Source organism: Balearica regulorum, chromosome 3 (assembly GCF_011004875.1).
Source record: "Balearica regulorum gibbericeps isolate bBalReg1 chromosome 3, bBalReg1.pri, whole genome shotgun sequence".
Taxonomy (NCBI): Eukaryota; Metazoa; Chordata; class Aves; order Gruiformes; family Gruidae; genus Balearica; species Balearica regulorum.
In genome coordinates this window covers 4477247-4497745 of record NC_046186.1, presented here as the reverse complement: position 1 = coordinate 4497745, position 20499 = coordinate 4477247, and the positions used below count along the sequence as shown (strand labels likewise).

General features: G+C 41.6%; 1 protein-coding gene across 10 annotated transcripts in view; it reads right to left on the bottom strand.

The window, feature by feature from the left end:
* The window catches only part of PKHD1 (PKHD1 ciliary IPT domain containing fibrocystin/polyductin), a 272265-nt gene that overhangs the window by 231064 nt on the left and 20702 nt on the right, over window positions 1-20499 (bottom strand). For 8 of the 10 annotated variants that reach the window (XR_012834978.1, XR_012834977.1, XM_075750415.1 and 5 more), the window contains 14 exons: window positions 19896-20031; window positions 18947-19061; window positions 17861-18136; window positions 16430-16519; window positions 15592-15685; window positions 13475-13617; window positions 12446-12576; window positions 11255-11439; window positions 10740-10878; window positions 8042-8196; window positions 6573-6757; window positions 5429-5551; window positions 3714-3819; window positions 2956-3234 (listed from right to left, as the gene is read on the bottom strand). Coding sequence is in view for 8 of the 10 variants with exons in the window: in XM_075750415.1 (XP_075606530.1) it covers window positions 2956-3234; window positions 3714-3819; window positions 5429-5551; window positions 6573-6757; window positions 8042-8196; window positions 10740-10878; window positions 11255-11439; window positions 12446-12576; window positions 13475-13617; window positions 15592-15685; window positions 16430-16519; window positions 17861-18136; window positions 18947-19061; window positions 19896-20031 (2157 nt within the window). In the remaining 2 variants the exon portion in view is untranslated. The remainder of the gene's footprint in view (window positions 1-2955; window positions 3235-3713; window positions 3820-5428; window positions 5552-6572; window positions 6758-8041; window positions 8197-10739; window positions 10879-11254; window positions 11440-12445; window positions 12577-13474; window positions 13618-15591; window positions 15686-16429; window positions 16520-17860; window positions 18137-18946; window positions 19062-19895; window positions 20032-20499) is intronic. The other 2 variants (XM_075750416.1, XM_075750417.1) reach the window with 2 other exon arrangements.

Below are 20499 nucleotides of genomic sequence, written 5' to 3'. Positions count from 1 at the left end.
CTTCCTCTCTTTCACCAGAGATCCTTCTTGCTTATTATTTGAATTCTTGCCCATGATACACGAGGACTGGGTTTGTTTCTCGGTTTAAATTTTAATGACATACTTATTTAAGCCAGCAAGGTCTGGCCTGTGATCTCACCCTTAGACAGATCCCCAGCCCAAGAATGAAATAAGGAAGGAAGGAAGAAGCATAAGAATGGAAAATGAGCTTAACACAGCAGGTGCTTTCACAGTTCAAATAGCTGCCGAGCACCCTGCTGTCAAAAAAGCCTGTAGCATGTGTCTAGAAAACTTAGGTTAGAAAGGGGACTTGGCAGGGTTTGAGACTAAGCAGAATTGTGAGGAAAGTCACGGAAGGCTTGATTCTGCAAAGCACTGAGCAACCTCAGCTCTCCTTTGTGCCAACCAGAGCTGAGCCTCTTCAATCACATGCAGGATCGTACTCAACACAAGCCAGACTCGCGCTTGATCTTTCTGCAGCACCCAATTCCAATGCAAATAGTCAAGGTGCCCCTCTGTTTTTTCAAGTGACTAGAAGATTCAGGGGCATTTCAAAGAGAAACAGGAAAGAACAGAAATGGACATTAATGGCAATTCTAACCTGGATTTTGTTCTTTGATGTGGTTCAGAGGCAAATTAAAAAAAAAAAAAAAAGATATTTTGCTTGAAACTTACATCTGTTTGCTCTAGTTATCAGTACTGCAGAGTTTTAGGACTATGGCTGGACAGACAGACTGCTCAGACAAAAACTTTATTAATGCAATGTTTCAGTGTATGTGTTAGTACGGCTACATTACAAACCAGCTGAGATTTAATGATGCTTTTCACGTGTGATGTAAGTAAACTTCTATGGTAAAGTCATTATATGTTGATGGCAGAGTCCTTTGTACCTTTTTACTCAAAGCATCCTTTCCTTCTAATTCTTTAAAGCAACAGGGAAGTCTAGAAGTTTAATCTTCTAGATTTTCTCTGGCTGGCAGCAAAACCAGGCAAACAACAGCAATCAGATACATTAACAGCAAGCTCCTTCCATCCGCTGGAGCATGGTAGTATCTTTAGAAAGGCATCCCATGCTTATAGAGTTAGGTCACAGGGAACTCCCAGCATGGCACCACTGAGACCAGAGATATTTTGACAAGGGGGACCTGATGCAGCAAAGTATACGATGCTTCCTGGCTTCCTCTCCTGTAACATTAAGTTTGCAGAACCAGAAACGGCAAGAACTCAAAACTGAAGTTACTTGTCTAATGTGATAGTTGTCAGATAAGGAGCCTCAGATTTAGAGTACAAAATCCATGTGTGTTGTGTAAAGACTGATGCTCTTAAGTTTTGATATCTACACTTATATCCATATGCAATGAAATACTGCATATGTGCACTTTACGATAAGATTGAAGAGAGGTATTTTAAATGGAAGAAATTAAAAACACAGATGGAAGCTGTAATTCTTTCCAATTATAAATGTTAAAGGCATATGTAATGTAAGATAACATTATACTTGCTTTCTTTTTAATGAGTGACAGATCACTGTAATTGGAAGAACTGGATTGTCAGTGAAGAAAATGAGAAGCAAGGCCCAAGCACTAAAATTTGCCATTGATGCATTTGGTTTTGTTTTAGGGGTTTTTTTAGGTTGTTTTTTCCTTTAATAAATTAAAGCAGTATCAACCTTATGTACTATATGACCCTCCCACTGAAGAGGAGGAATAAAAAAAACAAAAGAGGAAAGAAAAATGTTAGAATATCTTTCTTGTCATAAACGCCAACAAAACAAAGAAAAGAGGTGGCCATAACTTCTTGCTTTTCAGCTTAGGAACCCTACATTCTCCCAAGACCACCCCATGGCTCATCCACACAGAGGTTCACAGACCATCATCCTCCTCTGCCTGCTCCAAGGTGGCCGAGCATGACACAATCAGTTCTCCGAGCCACATGGCTGAGCTAGCTTCATGCTGCACCTAGGTCAGTACTCCTGCTCTCAGTGATTTGTTAACATGAACTCAAAGCACCTCAATAATAAAACTAGGAGGTTTCCAGACAAAATCTGGATGACTTTTACTGTCAGAGCTGACATGGGTCATGTTGTTTCTAGGCAGATTCCTAGCTGCTTGAAAACAAGTCATATGCTGAACACATTGGTCCTTACTGCACAACCCAAGTGTCAAGAATGTTCTCCACATTTCTCATTGGTTGGGGAGACTCTTCCCTCTCCCCAAAAAAAAAGAAAGGGTGGCTTTTTACAGCCTTTGGCTTGGCTTAGCTACAGGTGGCTAGGAACCTTACTGGAACTTCCAGGTGAAGTCCTCACATCTGTGTCACGTACAGGGCAGATGAGAAAGTTGTAATGGTCCTTTGCCCCAAAGTCCTGCGGAAAATCTTCCAAGCTCTTGTCTTCAAGGATGGAATATATCACCCTTTAGTCTCTCTTCTGTATCAGGAGAGGAGGGGTAATGAAATGGAAGGAGCTTCAGATTAGTTTGAGTTTCTCTAGGTTTCTCAGGTTTATATCTAAACACAGATGAGTTTTCCATTTTATCACTTAGAATATGAATTCACTTCAACTGGACTGAGATGAATCAAAGTTTAGCCATTTCAGAATTAGGCCAGATGAATCCAAATACTACAAAGCTATGCATCAAATGGATATTGGAAAATGAGCCATGAAACACTAATAGCCTTCTGGGTTGTTGGAATATACCTGCACTTGAACTTACAATTCTCAGACAAAACTAGCTGGGAAACTGATTGCCTCCACAAAGGACCAAGGAAAGTCTGTCGCTCTTTGTAAGAAACTTGCTCTAGTGCTTTGGGGTACACACAATGGGTCCAGCCATATTATGCCTTTTTTGTCAGATGAAGACCTTGGTAGTCAAAGCAGAGAACAACTGAAACACACTGTGAAAAGAAGCAAAAAAGCAAATGTCTCCTTAGAGTTGGTCTGGCATTCAAACCTACCGATCTCTGAAGCTGTAGAAGGTTCAATAGCTACCAGCTTTGGCTCAACTCTTAGGAAGATGCCTTCTCCTGTGCTACCATTGAGTGCGAAGCCATAAGGTCTCACCAGTAGTACCACCTGGTAGACTCCAACTGGCAGCCTCTCCATCTGGCAAACAACTTCAGTTTGATTCAATGTTATGACATGGCAGGTTTTGTTGCTCACCTCCACCTGCAGGGCTGGCTTCTCCTCAGTGAAGCCAGCTCCCCTGATAACTACTGTGGCCTGGGATCCATCATCTGAAGGAATGTAATCAACAAGATGAGTCACAAATTTTAGTGTAGCAATGCCCAGGATTTACTTTCAAGCAACAGTTAAAAGTTTTTACTATCTTCATCAAGACATCCTAAAAACTACATCACCGGTAATCTCTTATTGTCCCACATAACATCTATTCCTGTCCGTCCCTGTCCAGCTATTACATTTTCCCTCTTTTTTTTTTTTTTAAATAAATTAAGACAAGAGCCACCTTTTGCTTTAAGCACCTACCACTGTTTCTCTCCCCTTTAAGTCTCTACCATCTTCATGTTGCTGTAAAAACATGTCTGTGCTACATAAAGACTGGAGCTGATCAGAAGTGCCCCACTAGAAAGTGGAGTTTCCATAAAATCAGAAATTTCCAAAGGAACACACGTGCATACAAAATCATCAGGATCTGACAGATCATTTTCACAGAATAGCAGTTTTGCCATTTTATTCAGACACAAAGCCCCGTTACCTGATGAATACTCCACATCACTGACTAAGGGTGTCAGTTCCTGGCTGAACTGGAAAGAGCATGAACCAGAACAGTTTGCAAGGATGTCATTCACCACCACCACCACCTGGAGACAGAGAAGAAGGTTACCCTAAAGCTGGGAAGGGAACAGAAGTGTTTTTTAGAGCCACATCTACGTGGCAGAGCTGCAGAGCAATGCCAATAGCCACACTGAGCTGCCGAGAGCGCTCTGACTGCGCCAGTGCAGAGCACAGTCAGACAGCTGTTTATCTGCTGCAGTCTCATTACAAATTTAATTGCAAGGTTTACTAGGGCTCAGTCTTAGGCAAAGCAGCACACAGCTTTGGAATCTGTATCACCAGCCTTTCTTGGTATCTGCAGGATCCTATCTCCCATCTTGCTGGGACCCACAGCCCTTTCCAAACCCTGTTCTAGTCATCCATTGAAGACCCTGCTTGCCATATACCCCAGTTCTTCCAACCCTGCCTTGGGAACAAGTTTATTATGTTTAAAGCACCCTGTAGGACTAATTAGAATGAATCCCAGAATGTTTCTTTTCACCATGCAGCCCTCTTTTTTTCCCCCCCCCTTGTTGTTCATGATGAAACAAGAAAGCTGGGCTGTGACCTTGATATCTAGTAAGAGATATCAAGAGATATCTCTTCTGAGATCTTGTTATCTCAGAAGAGTCAACTTGCAAAGCATAGGGCATAGGAGAGCTCTTCTTCATCTCTCTCCCAGGTATTAAGGGTGTGCCAGGAGGATACACTAATGCCTGCAAAAAGCAAAAGTAGACCTAGACCATCTCCAAGAAACACAAGGAGCACAGGGTTGCAAAGTACTCTGCTTGAATAGAGACATAATTAGAGGGACACTTTTACACTTGTTGCTAGCAGCAAGCCAGAATAAAGCTTCAAAACCAAAGAGAAAATCTGCTGCTGCTGTTGTTTCATTTGGTCTGTTTGAGGGTATGTGTGCACCACAGATAGCAGAGATATCTTAGGTGGTTGAGCCACTGGAAGCAGGACAGTCCTCATGTCTGGGGAACAGGCCCACCAAAAAAGCAGGATGACCTAGCCCCAAGTGCTGCACAGCCAGGCTTCCAGCACACCCAGCATCACCCTGTTATCACTGCAGTGCCCATCAGTCTTCACTGGAAGCAAAGCCAGCAATGCACACTGCTCTGCAACATCTGAGAGCAGAGTTTGTAACACATTTGTCCATCCAGCAGACTCATTCAACCAGGAAGCCCTCCTTGCTCCCTTGTCACACATGAAGAATTGAGATCCACAGATGCTGAGGAACTTGTCTAATTCACAGATTAGTACCACAGCCACCATCGCATTCATTTTGGCCATCAGTAACAGCTGGAACACTGCAGATGAACAGAGTGTCATTCTCAAGTTTAGCGGACAGCACCATAGGACCCACCAAGGGTGGGAGTCCAGAGACGACGTCATCCCTTGGCCACAGCCTCAAAAGAAATAAATAGTCTTCCATCACCCATGATGACCATTCTTCCCACCTGCAATAGGTCTTGAGGGAAAGTCCTGCTCCACAAACCAGGGAGCAGAATCTGACTGATTTATGGCAAAGCATAGAACAGTCCATTTTTGAAAGGATTTAGTAGCAGAAGTAGGTACCTGAGTAATTGTGAGACTCCTGGGTCTACACGAACCAGGTGAATCAATAGGAAGCATGACAGCACATCTCACCTGTGTTTTATTATTGAAGGTAGCAAGCATGTCCCCGAATATTGGCCCAATAAACACACCTCCATCATAAACCACACGACTAGAAACAGTTGGCTTCAGACCAGTGAGGTTTTCAGCAGAGACCTGGCAAAGAACAAAGAATTTAAGCTTCTCATCCTTTCCCGTCCTGTGATTTTAAATTAAAACCATTCCCCAAAGTTCATACAGAGCCTTTACAAGGCAGCAAATAACCCCTGGAAACGTTTCTCAAGCTTCTTCCATAACTCCTACAGCCAGGTCTAAATCTTCATTATCCAAGACTTCACACAACCTCCCTGTTCCCACCCTCAGCTTGCAGACAAGAAACTGAGGCAAAGAGATTCAGGAGCCAGATCTGCAAATAAACTTCTAATACTCAGTAATAGCATTTGGAATTAGGCATGGAAAGAGCTTGGAACATCTGCTTCTCAAAGACATGACTTTGCCTGAAATAAGGGCCTGTGCTACAGCTGAAGATGCAGCTCAAGCTTTTTTCACCATCCAGGCCAATGTCTTGTGCATGAGAACTCATTGCCTCATCAAAAATAATTTTACACTTTTAGAAGCTGGATACACAAATAAATAGTTTTTCTTTTGGGGAAGGAAGCAGCTCAGTGAGTCCTTATCCAAAAAAAGACCTTTCTACTTGAAGCAAAACTTAAACTATAAATCTTGGGAGAGTGTGTACTGAACCTTATAAGAACCAGATATGAACCTATACAGAATAGTTCTCAGAAAAAGACCTTATTGGCCCATAAATGATGCGACAAACCTGTACTGAGCTTCAGTTACTGTACTGAAATATTAATGTGATTATAATAGCTTTCACTTCAGTATAGCAGTCCCTTTACTCTGCAGAACTGCAACAAAGCACAGAAAATACATTCTAGCCTCCTCATTTTGAAGCACAGACTCTGAAGATGTAATTTCTCCTCCTGTAACTATAGCTGCTTCTTTTAATCATCTAATCTGGAATTTGCTTAAACTGCTATTCCTAACAGGAAGACACTTAGCTTAAGGTCCCACAGGTGTCTGCGTAAAAACAAATGCTGGGAGAATGAATGGGCTAAGGCCAAAGACATTGAACAGGGTTCAAAGTGGGTGTTAGTAAAAGAAATGACTATACATTGATAACATTGGGCAGGTCCCCAGTTTTTGTTTTCCAAGTCAGTGTCCAGATGCTTTCATAACATGAGTTTGAGTCTTTAATCACAATGAAGTCACTGGTGTTGAAGTATGGGGCTGTAGCGTTATCTACGTTGTCTTGCAAAAGCTTGCGGAGATGGTGGGCGGAGATGTGCACCGAAACATCTGCAAAAGACATTAGAAAAAAGTGGATATCCTCAGCCCTAGGAGAGCACATCTAACCTACTCCTAGAAAAGAAAGATGTTTCATCATTAGTGTGAGGCTGTTGCGATTCAAATGTCCTACTGCCAAAAAGCAGCAGAGGGAAATTTACTGGGTTCCAAATGCAAAAAGATCTGTGCTATTTAATAGACTAGAAAACCTAGAAATGTCTCTCCATTTGGAACCATCAGGAATTTTGTTTAAGTAATACTTTTCTTTACATGCAACCTACATTTTTGGGAGATATGATATTTCAGTGTGCATGTCTTGTTCCTTCAAAATAGAAAGGTCAGAAACTTCCTAGATGAGAAGGTTATGGGGGGAGTCAACCTCTCAAGACAACTTTGTAGAGTTCAATCCCAAATAAATGCAAATTATGTTTAATTTCTTTTGACATAAATACCTATAGTCATTCAAAGCTGAATATACAATAAATCTCTCTAAACCAATTCATAAGACAGAGGGGAAAGCACAAGACCTGGGAACAAGGCAAGAGGAATGGAATACATTTTTAAAATATGATGTTCAAAGCAGGGCACTATTGAGACAACCTTCAGCCATTGTAGGAAAATCTTAAGTGATAACATGGAGAGAAGAGTTATTTCACAAATATTCTAAGGCTGAATTTTCTATTTTATTATTTGACTCTATAACTGAGTCACCAGTTCCTCAGCCAAGAACTTTATCATAGGCCTTGCTCAGATTAACTTGCTCACTTTCATTCTAAGACTCTTTGGTTATTTAAACCAAACACAAGAACACCTAGCACATCTAAAGGGTGAATAATTCAAGTCAAGCACTTCCATGCACAAATGCTTTTGTGGTATCTGCAAACCAATTACCAATCCTGGTAGTCCTAGAAGAGAATTAATTTCTTGGTAACCTGCAAGGGTCTTGTCATACAAGAAGACCAAAAGTACACATGCTGGAGAAACATCAGCATAATGAAACCTTGGGATGTAAACTCCCAATTCAGGATCTGATCCAAAGTTCTTTAACATTAAGGCAAATATCTCATACTGTCTATATGCATTTTGGAACAACCCCATACCTAACATCTGGAAATACTGCCCTGCTAATCCTTAACTCCTGCCTTGAAGGACATTAAGTGCAAAGATCTAACAACTATCACAATGAGTTTAACCTGCCAGCCTGTACCTCGAGTATTTCCAAGGTTCAATATTGTCTCTTCTTTACTTGGCTTCCTGCAAAGGAAATCCAGGACCTGTACTTGCTTCTTCTCTTACCTGATATCACTGTATTGGCCAAGTGGATGCGGAAGGTCCCTCCAATAGGTGGGGATGACTTTTGCAGTCTCTGAATGGTGAGGCTGACTCTCACATCCTCCGTGGAGATGTACAGGAGGCCACACTCCTTAGAGCCCTCTGCAAGCAAAGCACCTCTGTGTGACAGAGAGGGGTTCACATGAAGGTATTAGCAAAGACTCCCAACTCCTGACACCCTCTGGTCAGCCAGCACCAGAGGGACACCTATGGGAACAACACTCTTGAAGGACCTAAGGAGAACACATTCAGAGCTCAAATGGAATTGAATACTGTCAGCTTATACCTACATAAACATGGGTTCATACAGCACCAAACACAAGCAAATCTTACCCCAGTACTGGTGTTTTTAAAGGACCAACTCAATACAGCCTGGACAGCAGCTACAAAGCAAAAATCTTTCCTACTTCATCCTGTAGTCTCCTCAAGTCTATCAAAATCTTAACTCTCCTGAATTACAGTGATATTTCATATTAGAGTTCACCCAAAGCCCAATTTCTAAAACTTAAAATATTTTCTCCCTTGCCACTAAAATTCTCAGTTTTTCACAGGAAAAAGAGACTCTCTGTGGTACAATGATGCCACCATGTGGTTAAATGTCTGGGTAACAGCTAAAGACAGCTCAACTGTGGCTTCTGCAAAGCAAATTTTGAGAATACAAAACCAAAAGGACCACTGAGCCTTCTTGTCTGATATGCAACCAGTACACCAGATTTTAGCTAATATTGCTGTACAAATGTGGCAAATTGTATAAGAATAAAGCACAGCACATGCTCCGTTAAGAGAAAGCCAGCTTTGTTTTGAAGATATCCAAAGACAGTGATCAGTCCATCCATTTTTAAAGCATGCACCGATTTCTTTTTTCAGTTTTCCTGGCTTCAGCATCACACACTGGTTTCTCTTACATCTTCCTTTGTGAGATGGAGAAGCCCACTAGTGACAAGCACTTTTTTTTCCTGGTGAGAGTTATTGTGATGAATCCATCTCTTAACCTTCTTTTTATAAGCTAAACAGAGCTTCTTAAATCTCTCTCTCCTAGGCATCTTCTTCAGCTCCATAATCATGCTCAGGGCTTCCTCATCCCCACCCCTACCCCAGTTTTTTATAAATCCCTTTGAAAAATGTGGCCATCAGAGCTGTACATAGCATTCCAATGTCAGTCTTGTTAAGGCTACACACAAGAGTAAAAATTTCCCTCTTCTTGTTAGTTACACCTCTGTCTATGCATGTTAAATCTCACAAATATGCCCCTATATCCTAATCCTTGCCTTTACCATTGGTGGTTCATCTCAAAATGCTACATTTGACACTGGCCATTCAATGTGCTTTTCAAGGAGAGACTGCCACAAGCCAAATTCTTCTATGCTGCGCTAGCTGAGTTGACGTCTACAAAACAGCTAGGTCTGAACTGTGTTTTAAATGTTTTACCAAATGGCTTCTTAGACTTGGGCTTTGCAGAACGGTAATCTGAGCTGCTGCTGAGCAGCTATCATGTTGGAAAAATAGAGGTATAAACTGGATTGCAGCAGTCTTTCCTTTGTGCTGACTTGGACTATGTCTTTGAACCCCGACAGGTGATTGATGAATTCACCAAAGCCTTGGGTTTCACCAGGAATTGCAAGGACTAGCCTGTTCTGGGAACCAGACAGACGTTTTTCAGATCTTAGTCACCTCTTAAAGGAGAATCTAGCTGTCTTTAAAGCGCTCAAACCTAATGACACATTGCTTTGCATTTGCTTAAAAGAGGAGAGGCCATAAGGTAAGAAACCAAATTCAGTTATAGCAGGCTGAGGTTCACCTTCTTCGGAAAGGATATTTCCTGTGGACGCCTAGGCAAGTCACTTTGAGTGAAGTAACTGAGCCAAACTAACAGCTGGCTGCTGCAGAGAAGAGAATATATTGTTCCAGCTTCTCCCTCTAATTCTCATCTGATCCTTGTTGACTCAACTGGATACAATCCAACTTTGACAGGACTTATTTTCTGCCAGTATAGCCCTTTAATGTTGCACACTGATCCCTTTCATTGTCAGGACTTCCAGAATAGAAGCTGTCTCAGTAAATAAGGACACATAAGGTGGACATCCATTGCCTAGCATGGTAACTGGTGTCATTAAAGGTGTTATGGGAGCATCTCTGGCTGACCTCCCATCCACTGTTCCAGAAGGGCTTAAATGTCCTTCTAGTTCTACATCATATCTTCATGGCTTATGCATATATTACAGCCCAGGTTAGCGGAAACATGTTAAGCACCTCTGGTTCAGCAACTAAATCCCACTCGTACAATGGAACTTCAATACCAGAATCAGATACCTTCACTAAGATGTTTACAATGTATGTTCAAGATCCTATATGGTGAGCAAAGCTCAAACTGCTCACATGCTAAGAGTGAATTTAAGAATCTTAATTTAGAACTGAAGCTCATCTACTGAGTGCAGACATCTGTGCAGGATTCAGTAGTTTAAACAGTCGTTCAGACTGTTCAACTGCCCATTTGAAACACCTGAAGGAGAATACTCCAGTGAAAGCACTGGGATTGCCAAGCTGCAGTCTTATCCTCCACTGTCTCTCATGTCTTGTCTTAAATGACAACCAGTTCCAGACATGTTGGGGGAACTGCAAGAGGTATTACAGGGTATTGAGATCATCTGCTCACTGTCCCTACCTTGGAGAGAGAAGGGGCAGACTTGCACCACAGCCAGAAACCATCCAGGACACATTGTAAGTTGGAGAAGACCCCACCACAGATACTGCTTCAACTATTCTCCCACCTGGCCAAGGTGGTTTTGGATCTCTCTGAGAAACTAAAAGAAAAAGACCACAAGCATTGATTAGAGCAAGGAGAAGAGCTGTCACTATGCCCAGGTTATTTTGATTTCATAGCTGAAAACATATGTTTGGGGTTTTTTGTGTGTTTTTGTCTGGGCAAGACCGTTCAAGAGTTACATTCGTAGAAACACATTTTCAAATAAACCAAGAGTGTTGATATTTGGCAATTCCTGCTTGATTGTTTTCACACAAAAAAAATATAAGTTCAAGAAAACAAAGTTATTTTTGTGCCTGTTGTGAAATACTCTTTCCCTTTGAAAAAGTTTCAACCAGTCCTATCATTGAAGATTTTAATGGAGTGTGCTGGAAAGACAATAACATTAACAGAAAAGAAAAAAAAGATTCCTTTACCAGTCACAGCTCTGTCTGCAATGACGACTTCATCAAGGTAAAATGACCGAGATGTTTCCTTGTGCGGCACAGGGCTCAGCAAGTCTATCTGATGTACAAACACCGGGGTGTTGGCAGGAAGGTCCTGGAGAAGCGTGGAGAGATTCACACATCCCTTCCAGAGGTCAGTGCAGGTAAATGTCCATCTGGAAGATACCAAGGATGTGCAAGCTCTCTTTTGCTGTGAGGTATTGGCAATAAACGATTTTTGAGGTGCTTTGTGACGCTTTCAGGTAACATCAGGTACTGCTGTTATTACTACCGTTATTTACCCATAACACAAGCCACTTGCTTAATGGCTTGTGATCACTCTCTGCATGTCTCTGTTGGGCTCCCCATAGTGAGAAACAAAGCTTTAGGTCTCTGCTTAGGTGTCCTCCTCTGCATCACAAGCGTGGGATGTGGGAATGACTACCGCTTCTCTATTTTTAGCAAAACACTACGATAGCATCAGTGACCTCAACAAGGGTCAATCCAGAGTTCAGGCCCCTTGGGAATACCAGATAGTTGCTCAAGGCTTCCAGCTCTCTCCACCGTGCAACAACTTAATCCCAACTCCTTCCCCTTCCAGGCATGCATGTGCACCTCTCTCACAACCTTACAGATACCCAAGCTGCCAACTTCACTTCCTGAAGTTCTTCAGACACTCTGGATTTTTTAGTCTGCCTGCCCCAAGCTTTACATTTAACACCAAATGTCTTCTACCCATGTAATTCTAAGTGAATAAAGAAAATCAAAGACTACATCAATTTTCCAAACTTTGTGTACCAATGATCTCGTGAAGTTGCTGGGTGGGGGGAATCAATTCATCTCTCCATCTCACTGCAGAAAATCCACTGACTCTTGCCAAAGAAACCGGGAAATTAATGTCCTCAGAAACCTTCTGGTGTGTTTACCAGAGTGAACAAACTCTCCATCTGTGCATTACTGAGGTGAGATAATGCATATAACAAGAAACATGCAAATTTACTCAGTAAATCCTCAAAAAGAATGGAAGCATGTTGTGGGAATGCCTCTGCAGGGACAGAGCATGTGTCAGCTTACCCCAGATGACAATTTGTTCCTATACAAATAAGAACTTCTCTCATTTTTCCTGGTACACCTTCTCATTATGGAAAGTGTAATCTCTGGAAACTATAAGTGTCTGGATACCTTTTAGAGTCAGTTTCATTGAAATCCCACAGACAGGTGAGGTTCCTCTTCACTGAATATAAAGACACATTGGTGTAGGTCACTGAGATATGAAAGACATTGCTCATGTGGCCTTTATGTGCAAAACATACCTGCAAAAATGGGAAAAAAAAAACTTTCACAAATCAAAGCGCATAGTTTATGAGTAATGTCTGTAGAAGATATATTCTGATTAACATTAGTAGAGAAACATTTTGCTCAAGGTCAGCAAATTGCCTTGAATAATACCTAGAGGAGATGGTGCACTAGCATCCAGGTGACCTGTATGCCACCACATAGCCTGAAACTGACCCCTTAGGCTTCAGTAAGGTTTTGAGCAGAACATAGCTGGGAAGCACCAACAGATATTTCAAGTGTCTGGGAGGGAGGGAGGAAAGGAGTCTGGAGGCGTTCGAGAGATTTGCAAGGTACAAGGTTTGGGACGGGTGTCAGGTGGGGAAGTGGAACTGGAAGAGATCTGTGAAAAAGAACTAGGAGGAGTCTGGAAGGACTACATGAGTCCTTGGTGATGGTTTCTCCCTCTATCTTCCTTTCTTTCAATGCTCAACTCTTTGCCTTCCCCTGGTAGCAAACAAAGGGTGATAGGGTTGAAATCAAGACCTTATTCCTATTAAAAGCAGATGTAGAAGATGAGCAGGAAATTAGCCAGAGCAGACTCCCAAAAAATAAGGTTTTTTGCTTTTGTCAAGAAGCAGTATTTCCTGCATCTTCCATCTTTTTCCAAGACCATCCCACCTTTTCCTTTCCCTCAGCAGGGGTTGCATCCCCAGGAGAAGAGAGCAGCCAGACATGTTAAACAATATCCATGTCTCAGGGATCTCAAACTATCTACCCAGTCAACCAAAGACACTGTGCTCTTTCCACAAGCATAGTCCAAAGACATGAATCTTTATGTATCTAGAAGTCTAAACAGACCAGCTGATTTTATAACACTGATTTGGCTCCGAATATTCAAACCCCAGTGCAACCTACTCAAGAGCAGTCACTTACATGTGTGTATTCGGTAAGATCGTATCTTGGTAGAGTTGATGGAGAAGCATTCACCAGCTGGCTTGGTCTGTGAATGCTGAACCTCCCACAGAAAGGCTCTGTACTACTGACAATGTGTTCTGTGGAAACGAAGACCTTCATATCTGACAGATTTAAAAAAAAAAAAAACAACAAGAGGGGATGACAGGCTAGATAATAATTCAGAAGACACCAGTACTGTCAAGAGATGCATGAAAATACAGGAAGCGGGAGGCCAAAAATTTGTCAGACAGTCCTACTCTTAAGTATTCTCCTACCCAGGTAAATGGCGAACATCTGCAGGGCAATTGTTCGCTAGTTTAAGGGTGCTGAAAGGCAGGCGGGACCATTAGATTACTGTTCTGACCATAAAACTTCATGACAAATAACACTGTCTTTAGCCAGACAGAAAAATTTCAACCAAATCCACCCTTGCCTTCCAGAAAACACTCCAAAGCTGGAAAATTATGTACAAAGCAACAGTGAATCCACCTCCCCCTTTGCTATGTTTGTTCTATTGGTCTATCAACCATGCTGCTGAAAAACTGCTAGGATTTCTTCTGTTTCCAGTACATAAGAGACTTTCTTCATCAGTAAGTACTGACAATTCAACTTTTCTTCCAGTAAGAAAAATAAAGCCTGCCAAATGAAGTTAATTGAGTTCAGGGGGAAAAAATAAAATTAAAAAAAAATCAAAAGGAGGTAGTTGTGGTTCTTTCCACAACAGGTGTTGGACTTGTTGGAATCTTCACTGGAAGAAACTATGAATGTAGTAGCTTAGCTGTGTTCAAGGGGAGACTATGTACATACAGGGAAGGGAGAGCCATTGAAGGTAACTAAATTAAAAGAAATAATATCACACTCAGGAAATTAATTGAGCTGAAAATACTTCATATTTGGAGAGAATTAAGGATGAATTTTTATACACAGTCATCCCGCTTTTACTCTTCCCTAGGCATCCATTTTGGCTTCCCCTGAAGACAGGACACTGGGCTAGATGGACCCTAGGTCTGAATGTGTGTGGATGTTCTTTTACTTTTCTGGCAATTGTTCACCACAATTTCACCATTGTTCTGCTGTCTTTTAATATTTTCTACATTTTACAATCATCAATGAAAATTCAAGTTCTCCTTTGTTCTATTTGTTATGTATCAAATTCTTCTTCCCACTGTACTGTTGAACAATCATTGGTTTTTAGGTCATTTTTCCTCTTTTTTGTCAGGAGAACTGTAGATTTGGGATCACATAATTAGATTGAGAATGTCCAATTGCTATTTCCATTTTTTGCCTAAAGCTTCCCGCCCTCCACAATTGAGTTAATTAATTGCTTTCCTCCACTTGGAGGAATCAATCACCAAATATACATATTACTGGCTGGGGCTTGTTCTCTGTCCATAACAAAGATGAGGATGCGCTACAAGGCCTCAAGGCAATCACCTGCTTTTTGGCATTGGATTAGTATATTTTTTAGTGCTGGCAGATATATAAAATACAGCAACTTTCCAATGTGCGCAATACCTTCATGTTAGAAAAGATTTTTTTTTTATTATTATTTTTTTTTACAAAAGCAATTGATGTTTTACACCTTGCCTGACCAGTCAAGTATACCATAGATATTTGCACTGTTTCACTTTCAGTCATCAAGAAACACTGAAAGCGGTGACCTCCGGAGTCAGAATCAGCCATTTGAGTTGTAGCTATGGGCTACACCAGATTTGCTTCCCCAGTAGACATATTGAAACAAGAATAATGTCACATGCACCTAAACTTGGATTTTTTTGTCTCTACTCCTAACATTTCTAACAACCAAAACATATTACCTACTTTGATAACTGTGTTGCAATATGACTAAGTCATGCAATGTATTACACGCAATATCTCTCGTTAATACATTAGTCATGTTAGTTTTAATATTAGTTCCATAAACTCCCCCATTAGAATATATCCAAATAAAAAATAGCTAAGAAACATAAATGTATGTACTTCAACCCGTTAAAAGTGTAGATTTACTGTCATTAAAAGTTTGAAGTACATTTATTTCATACAAGATAATCAACTCTCACAGTAAATATTGCTTATTTGTCACAGAAGATCACTACCTTCTTTCTCAAAGCCATCACGGAAAAGGATCTTAGCAGAACTTGGCTCGGTTTCACATCCTATTGAAAGAAGTTCCTCTATTGCTGTTTGCACCTTTAAAAAAATTAAGAACATGAAAAGCAGTCACAGCAAAACAGTGTCTGGCTCATTTCAGCAGGGAGCTTCAACACCAAGTCGTCACTGCGTTTTTCATCAGCTAGTGACCAGTGGCAAGGCAGCTCTGAACGAGCAGGTAGCCAAATGGAGTTGAATTTTATTCTCTACAACACAGAACATAAAATTCCCAGTTTGATACCCTTCAGGGGTGTAAGACATCCTTTAGGTGTCCAGCAGCCTCCTCAGAAAGGTGCAGATTTCTTACACGAGCTATATCACAGCCTGGGCACCTGCATGCTCCTCCAGGCTCCACCAGCTGTGTTGACTAGATGTCCAACAACTATCATGGAGATGTCACCCAGGGTAGTTTTGACAGTTACCAGCTACTGCATCAAGAGACACTGGGATTTTGAAGCCAGAGAGAGCTCCTGCCTAAAGCTAGAGCCATGCACCACACATTTAGTCTTATAGGAGAAGTCCAAGGGTGTGATTCCTGGAGATACCACACAATTCATTGCAGATATGACAGGCCAAGATCAGATGCTGTGATACGCTTAGAATATACCTGGGAGCCAGGTCCCCAGAAAATCCCGCTGCGAGACACTCCCAGTAGCAAAAATCACTCCAACATCATGTAAAATTTATCTCAGCATCTGGGCCCAACGTTTAATTACTGTCAAGTACCAGAACTCCATCCATTACACACCAAAAGACTGGGTGTCTGCGTTTACTGACACCTACCTGGTGAGCTGTAGCATTTGTGGGGATCATTCTGTGCAATATGTTATTCCAGGAGATACTGAAACACCCTGTACCAGTCACAGTCAACATCTGGCAAGCAAAGAAGCAAATAAATAAATGAAAACAGGTACGAGCTGCATGAGACTCACAGACTTCAAACCTGGTATCTTCTACCAAGGAGGATTTTACAGCCAGCATTTTGCCTTTTTAAGCCTCTGTAAATCAAAGTCCCTTCAGCCTCTCTTAAACTTCTCTTGTCCTCCATGGTCTCTCCTGACACAAGCCTTGGGCTCCCATTCATAGATTAAGAGGAGCACAAGGGATACAGGACCTGTGCAGACATGCTGATAGCCACAAATGGTTCCTAAAGCCCCTGAGCTGCAGCTGTGGGGTTTAACCACCAGGAAAAACTTCCCTCATCACTGAGAAACTTTCAGCTTGATGAGGTGCTATCATCTGATTGCAATGTCGGGTTGACCAGTGTCATGGTTTAACCCAAGCTGGTAATTGAGCACCACGCAGCTGCTTGCTCACACCCCCCAACTCCAGTGGGACAGGGAGCAGAATGGAAAAAAACTCTCGTGTATTGAGATAAATACAATTTAATAGGATAACAAAGGAAGAGAATTATTATCATATATAGAAGATATATAAAACAAGTGATGCACAAATGCAATTGCTCACCACCTGCGAAAAAAACACCACGCCGATGCCCAGTTTGTTTCCGAGCAGCAAACCCACCTCCTGACTAGCTTTCCCACTTATATATAGAGCGTAATGGTTTTTATATATATATATTTATTTATAGGTAAAAAACCATGTTTGGCCAGTCTGGGTCATCTGTCCTGGCTGTGCTGTCCCAGCTTCTTGTACATCTAGTGGGGCGTGGGAAGCTGAAAAGTCCTTGATTTCGTGCAGACACTACAAGTGCCCAGCAACAACTAAAACATCAGTGTGTTATCAACATTATTCTCATGCTAAATCCAAAACAGCACTATACCCTCTATTAGAAAGAAAATTAACTCTATCTCAGCCAAAACTAGGACAATCAGATAATACACACTGAGTGTGCTGTCACTAAGGAGGGGAAATAAAAACTATGCCAAACTTGTATTAATTAGCAGTAGTTAACAAGGTAAGGCGTTAATGAGTGAGATAAAACCTGAGGGTGTCAGCATTGCTTACAATAAGACATGAGCAGATTATAATGCAACCATAGGATTTATATATGTCCACCAGTGTGTGCAAAAGCCACAAACACCTTCAGCTCATGATGCTATTCTCATCAACTACCTTAGCAGAGGAAAACCAAGGTGGGAACACACTTTCACGTCTAGCACCGACAAGGCCTTTACAATTAGGATTTGCTGCCATCCATGCCACCCGAATCAGGGCTAGTCCAGCTCCCAGGGTCAGGCACACAAGACTGACCTGCACTTCTGGAAGCTGCAAAGCATGAGCCCGAATTTCGTGTCTCTCGATGTAGTAGTTGTTTACCACGTGGGGATTCAGCCACGTGTTATGTATCTGGACTCCAACTCTCATCCCATTGCTGGGTGCCTTTCCATGATGCAGCGCTTCCAGGTAGTACCTTGAACCAGCAGTTAGCTCAAATTTCTGGGATTTTGGCTGCCAACGCTCACTCCAGCTCTTCATCCAGTTCTCAGACCACTCCGAATTGCCGGTGGGGAGAGAAGCTATTCTCACCTGTGTCCAGATCAATCAAATCAGAGACATTTTTCCAGCCCCAAAAGCCATTGTGTTCAATACCATAGCTCAAAAAAAACCCCAGACTTGTGCTATAACAGTGGGTTGATGGTTGACATTCTTTCCTGTTATACAGGAAAAAGCCATCATCTCAATGAGCTTTGGTTTAGGGTTCAATACCATAAAGATAATTCTTGTGGCTTACCCTAGCTTTAATAACAGTTCCCCATGCAAATTTTCATGGATGACTTCGGTTTTACACCTCATATCCTCCACATACAAAAGAAAGAACTATGTCTGCAGCCTTCTGAGATGTAGTATGTTACCATTAGACCAATAAAGCTACTTTTTTATATTTATTTTTTTTCTAGCCCTGTTCAGTTACTAGGCTTAAGAATAGCCCAGAGAGATAGATGGCCTCTACTTATAGCATCCTCTCACCTTTACAAAGGGAAGGACCAACGTTTTCAAAGGGCAAAATTTCAACAGACAAAAAGGGAGGTAAACTGAGGAAGTCAGGCAGCAAGCCTCCAGGTCCCCTTGCACTGATTGTTAATGGTGGTGATGTGCTGACCTAACAAAAAGGTCTTCTGGAAAGGGTGTTCAAAGACTCTGGTTGCAAGAGTGAGTTTTTCATGAGCTGAGTGGCTGATAGGGCCATCAAGTATAACCATACAGATTTCACTCTGCAACAGATTCATAATAAGGGCAAATAGGTCAATTCACACTGGGGAAATTCCCACTTGTTATGATCCTAATTAAAACCATTTCCTATCCTGATGTCATTTTTTCCTCTGCCAAGGGTAATACCTTATGTTCTGGATCTTGGGACAAACTTAAGTAGAGAGATGCCTGACCATCTGCCTGAATCCAGAAGGTGTAATTGTTGGTCTGAGGAGCCACAAAAAATCCACGAAGCCTGGAGCTAAGCGAAAGCAGAACATCCATAATATACAAAAGAGTTACTTCAAAAATGCCCAACCCCACACCCCACCTTCACACGTACATTGAGTAACAAGGAAAGACCCTGAGACCAAGTTATAACAAAAAAATCAGACTGTTTTAAACTGAAGAAACCTCAAAACGACCCATTTTCACATTAAATGTTTTTTATGCTTCACAGAATTTTTCAAAAAGGAAAAAAAGAGCTCCATGAAAAAAGTATGGTGGCGGTGTTGGACACTTTTTTGTGTGTTTCTTCTCAAGCAAAGTCTTAACCCTGAACAGGCAGGAAAAGGCTCAAAATCACACACAAGATCAACTGAGAAAAACAGAGAAGTGATAGAAAAATGAAAACATTCATACACATTGCACAGCTTTCAAAGGGTGTATCTGAAGAGGCAATGGACACCAACACAGTTCAGATATTTTCACAGCTTGGAGCAAATAAATTTATTTCCATTAACTCCACATGCGCTGCAGCTGTCAACATCTGCTGAGGATCTAGCCCTCCACATCTGGCTGGAGCTCAAGCCCAAGACAGCCTCTGGAGCTCCTTCTATTTCTCCTCATTTCTTTTGTGGTATTTCACCACATCTAGGCCAGGTAGAGCAGAAATACTGAGTGAAAGCAAAAGGAGGAAAAATAAAACACTGCATATTTTGAGCTTCAAAAGGACCTTGGAGCAGAAGGTTTGCTTTGATTTATAGGAGCTATGCAGTAAGCCTCTGCTATAAAGAGCTGTCAGGTGTTATTACTACACCTTACATTGCTAAAGGTGATTGCTATGGCTTCATCTCTTTTTAAGATCAATGGGTACCTGAAGGACTCCTTTGCCCCAGACAGAAATCTTACTGGGGAACTGGCATTAGGTACAAACTGCCATCTATATCCAGGACCCGCTTCTGTCAGATCAGAGGCATCATCCCAGACTTCAAAGAGAAGCCCTCTGTTTCCTAGGAAGTTAAAATAAAAGCATTCTCAGTAGCAGCCAACAAAAATCCCAGAGCACACGCTAGACTTGGTGGTGTAAGGAGGCAGGCCAGAACAGAAAATTTTAATGATAAATTGGCTCTGCTTGTGGGTCTTTTTTGCAGTCCAAGGCAGAATATGGATCTCGCTTTAGGAAATTTGTTCTACCTTGAAATCCTCCACCAGAAAGAACAAAAATCTGCAGAGAGCAGAGCATCCAACCAAGCTCGTATGTCTGCTCTTGCAGGAAAAGTTACTGAGATAACCCACAGTCAAAATGAGCTAAGACTCGTTTCATGCACAGTAATTTCCTACTGCAAGGCTCCACTCAAGCAGTGTCCTCAGAAGCCTCTTCAATAGCTCTAGTTCAGCAGTCCTTCCTCTAAATATTATTTATACTTTTTTCTTCTCTATTTTCCACTGCCCTGCAGACCAGACTGACCTTCCTCCTA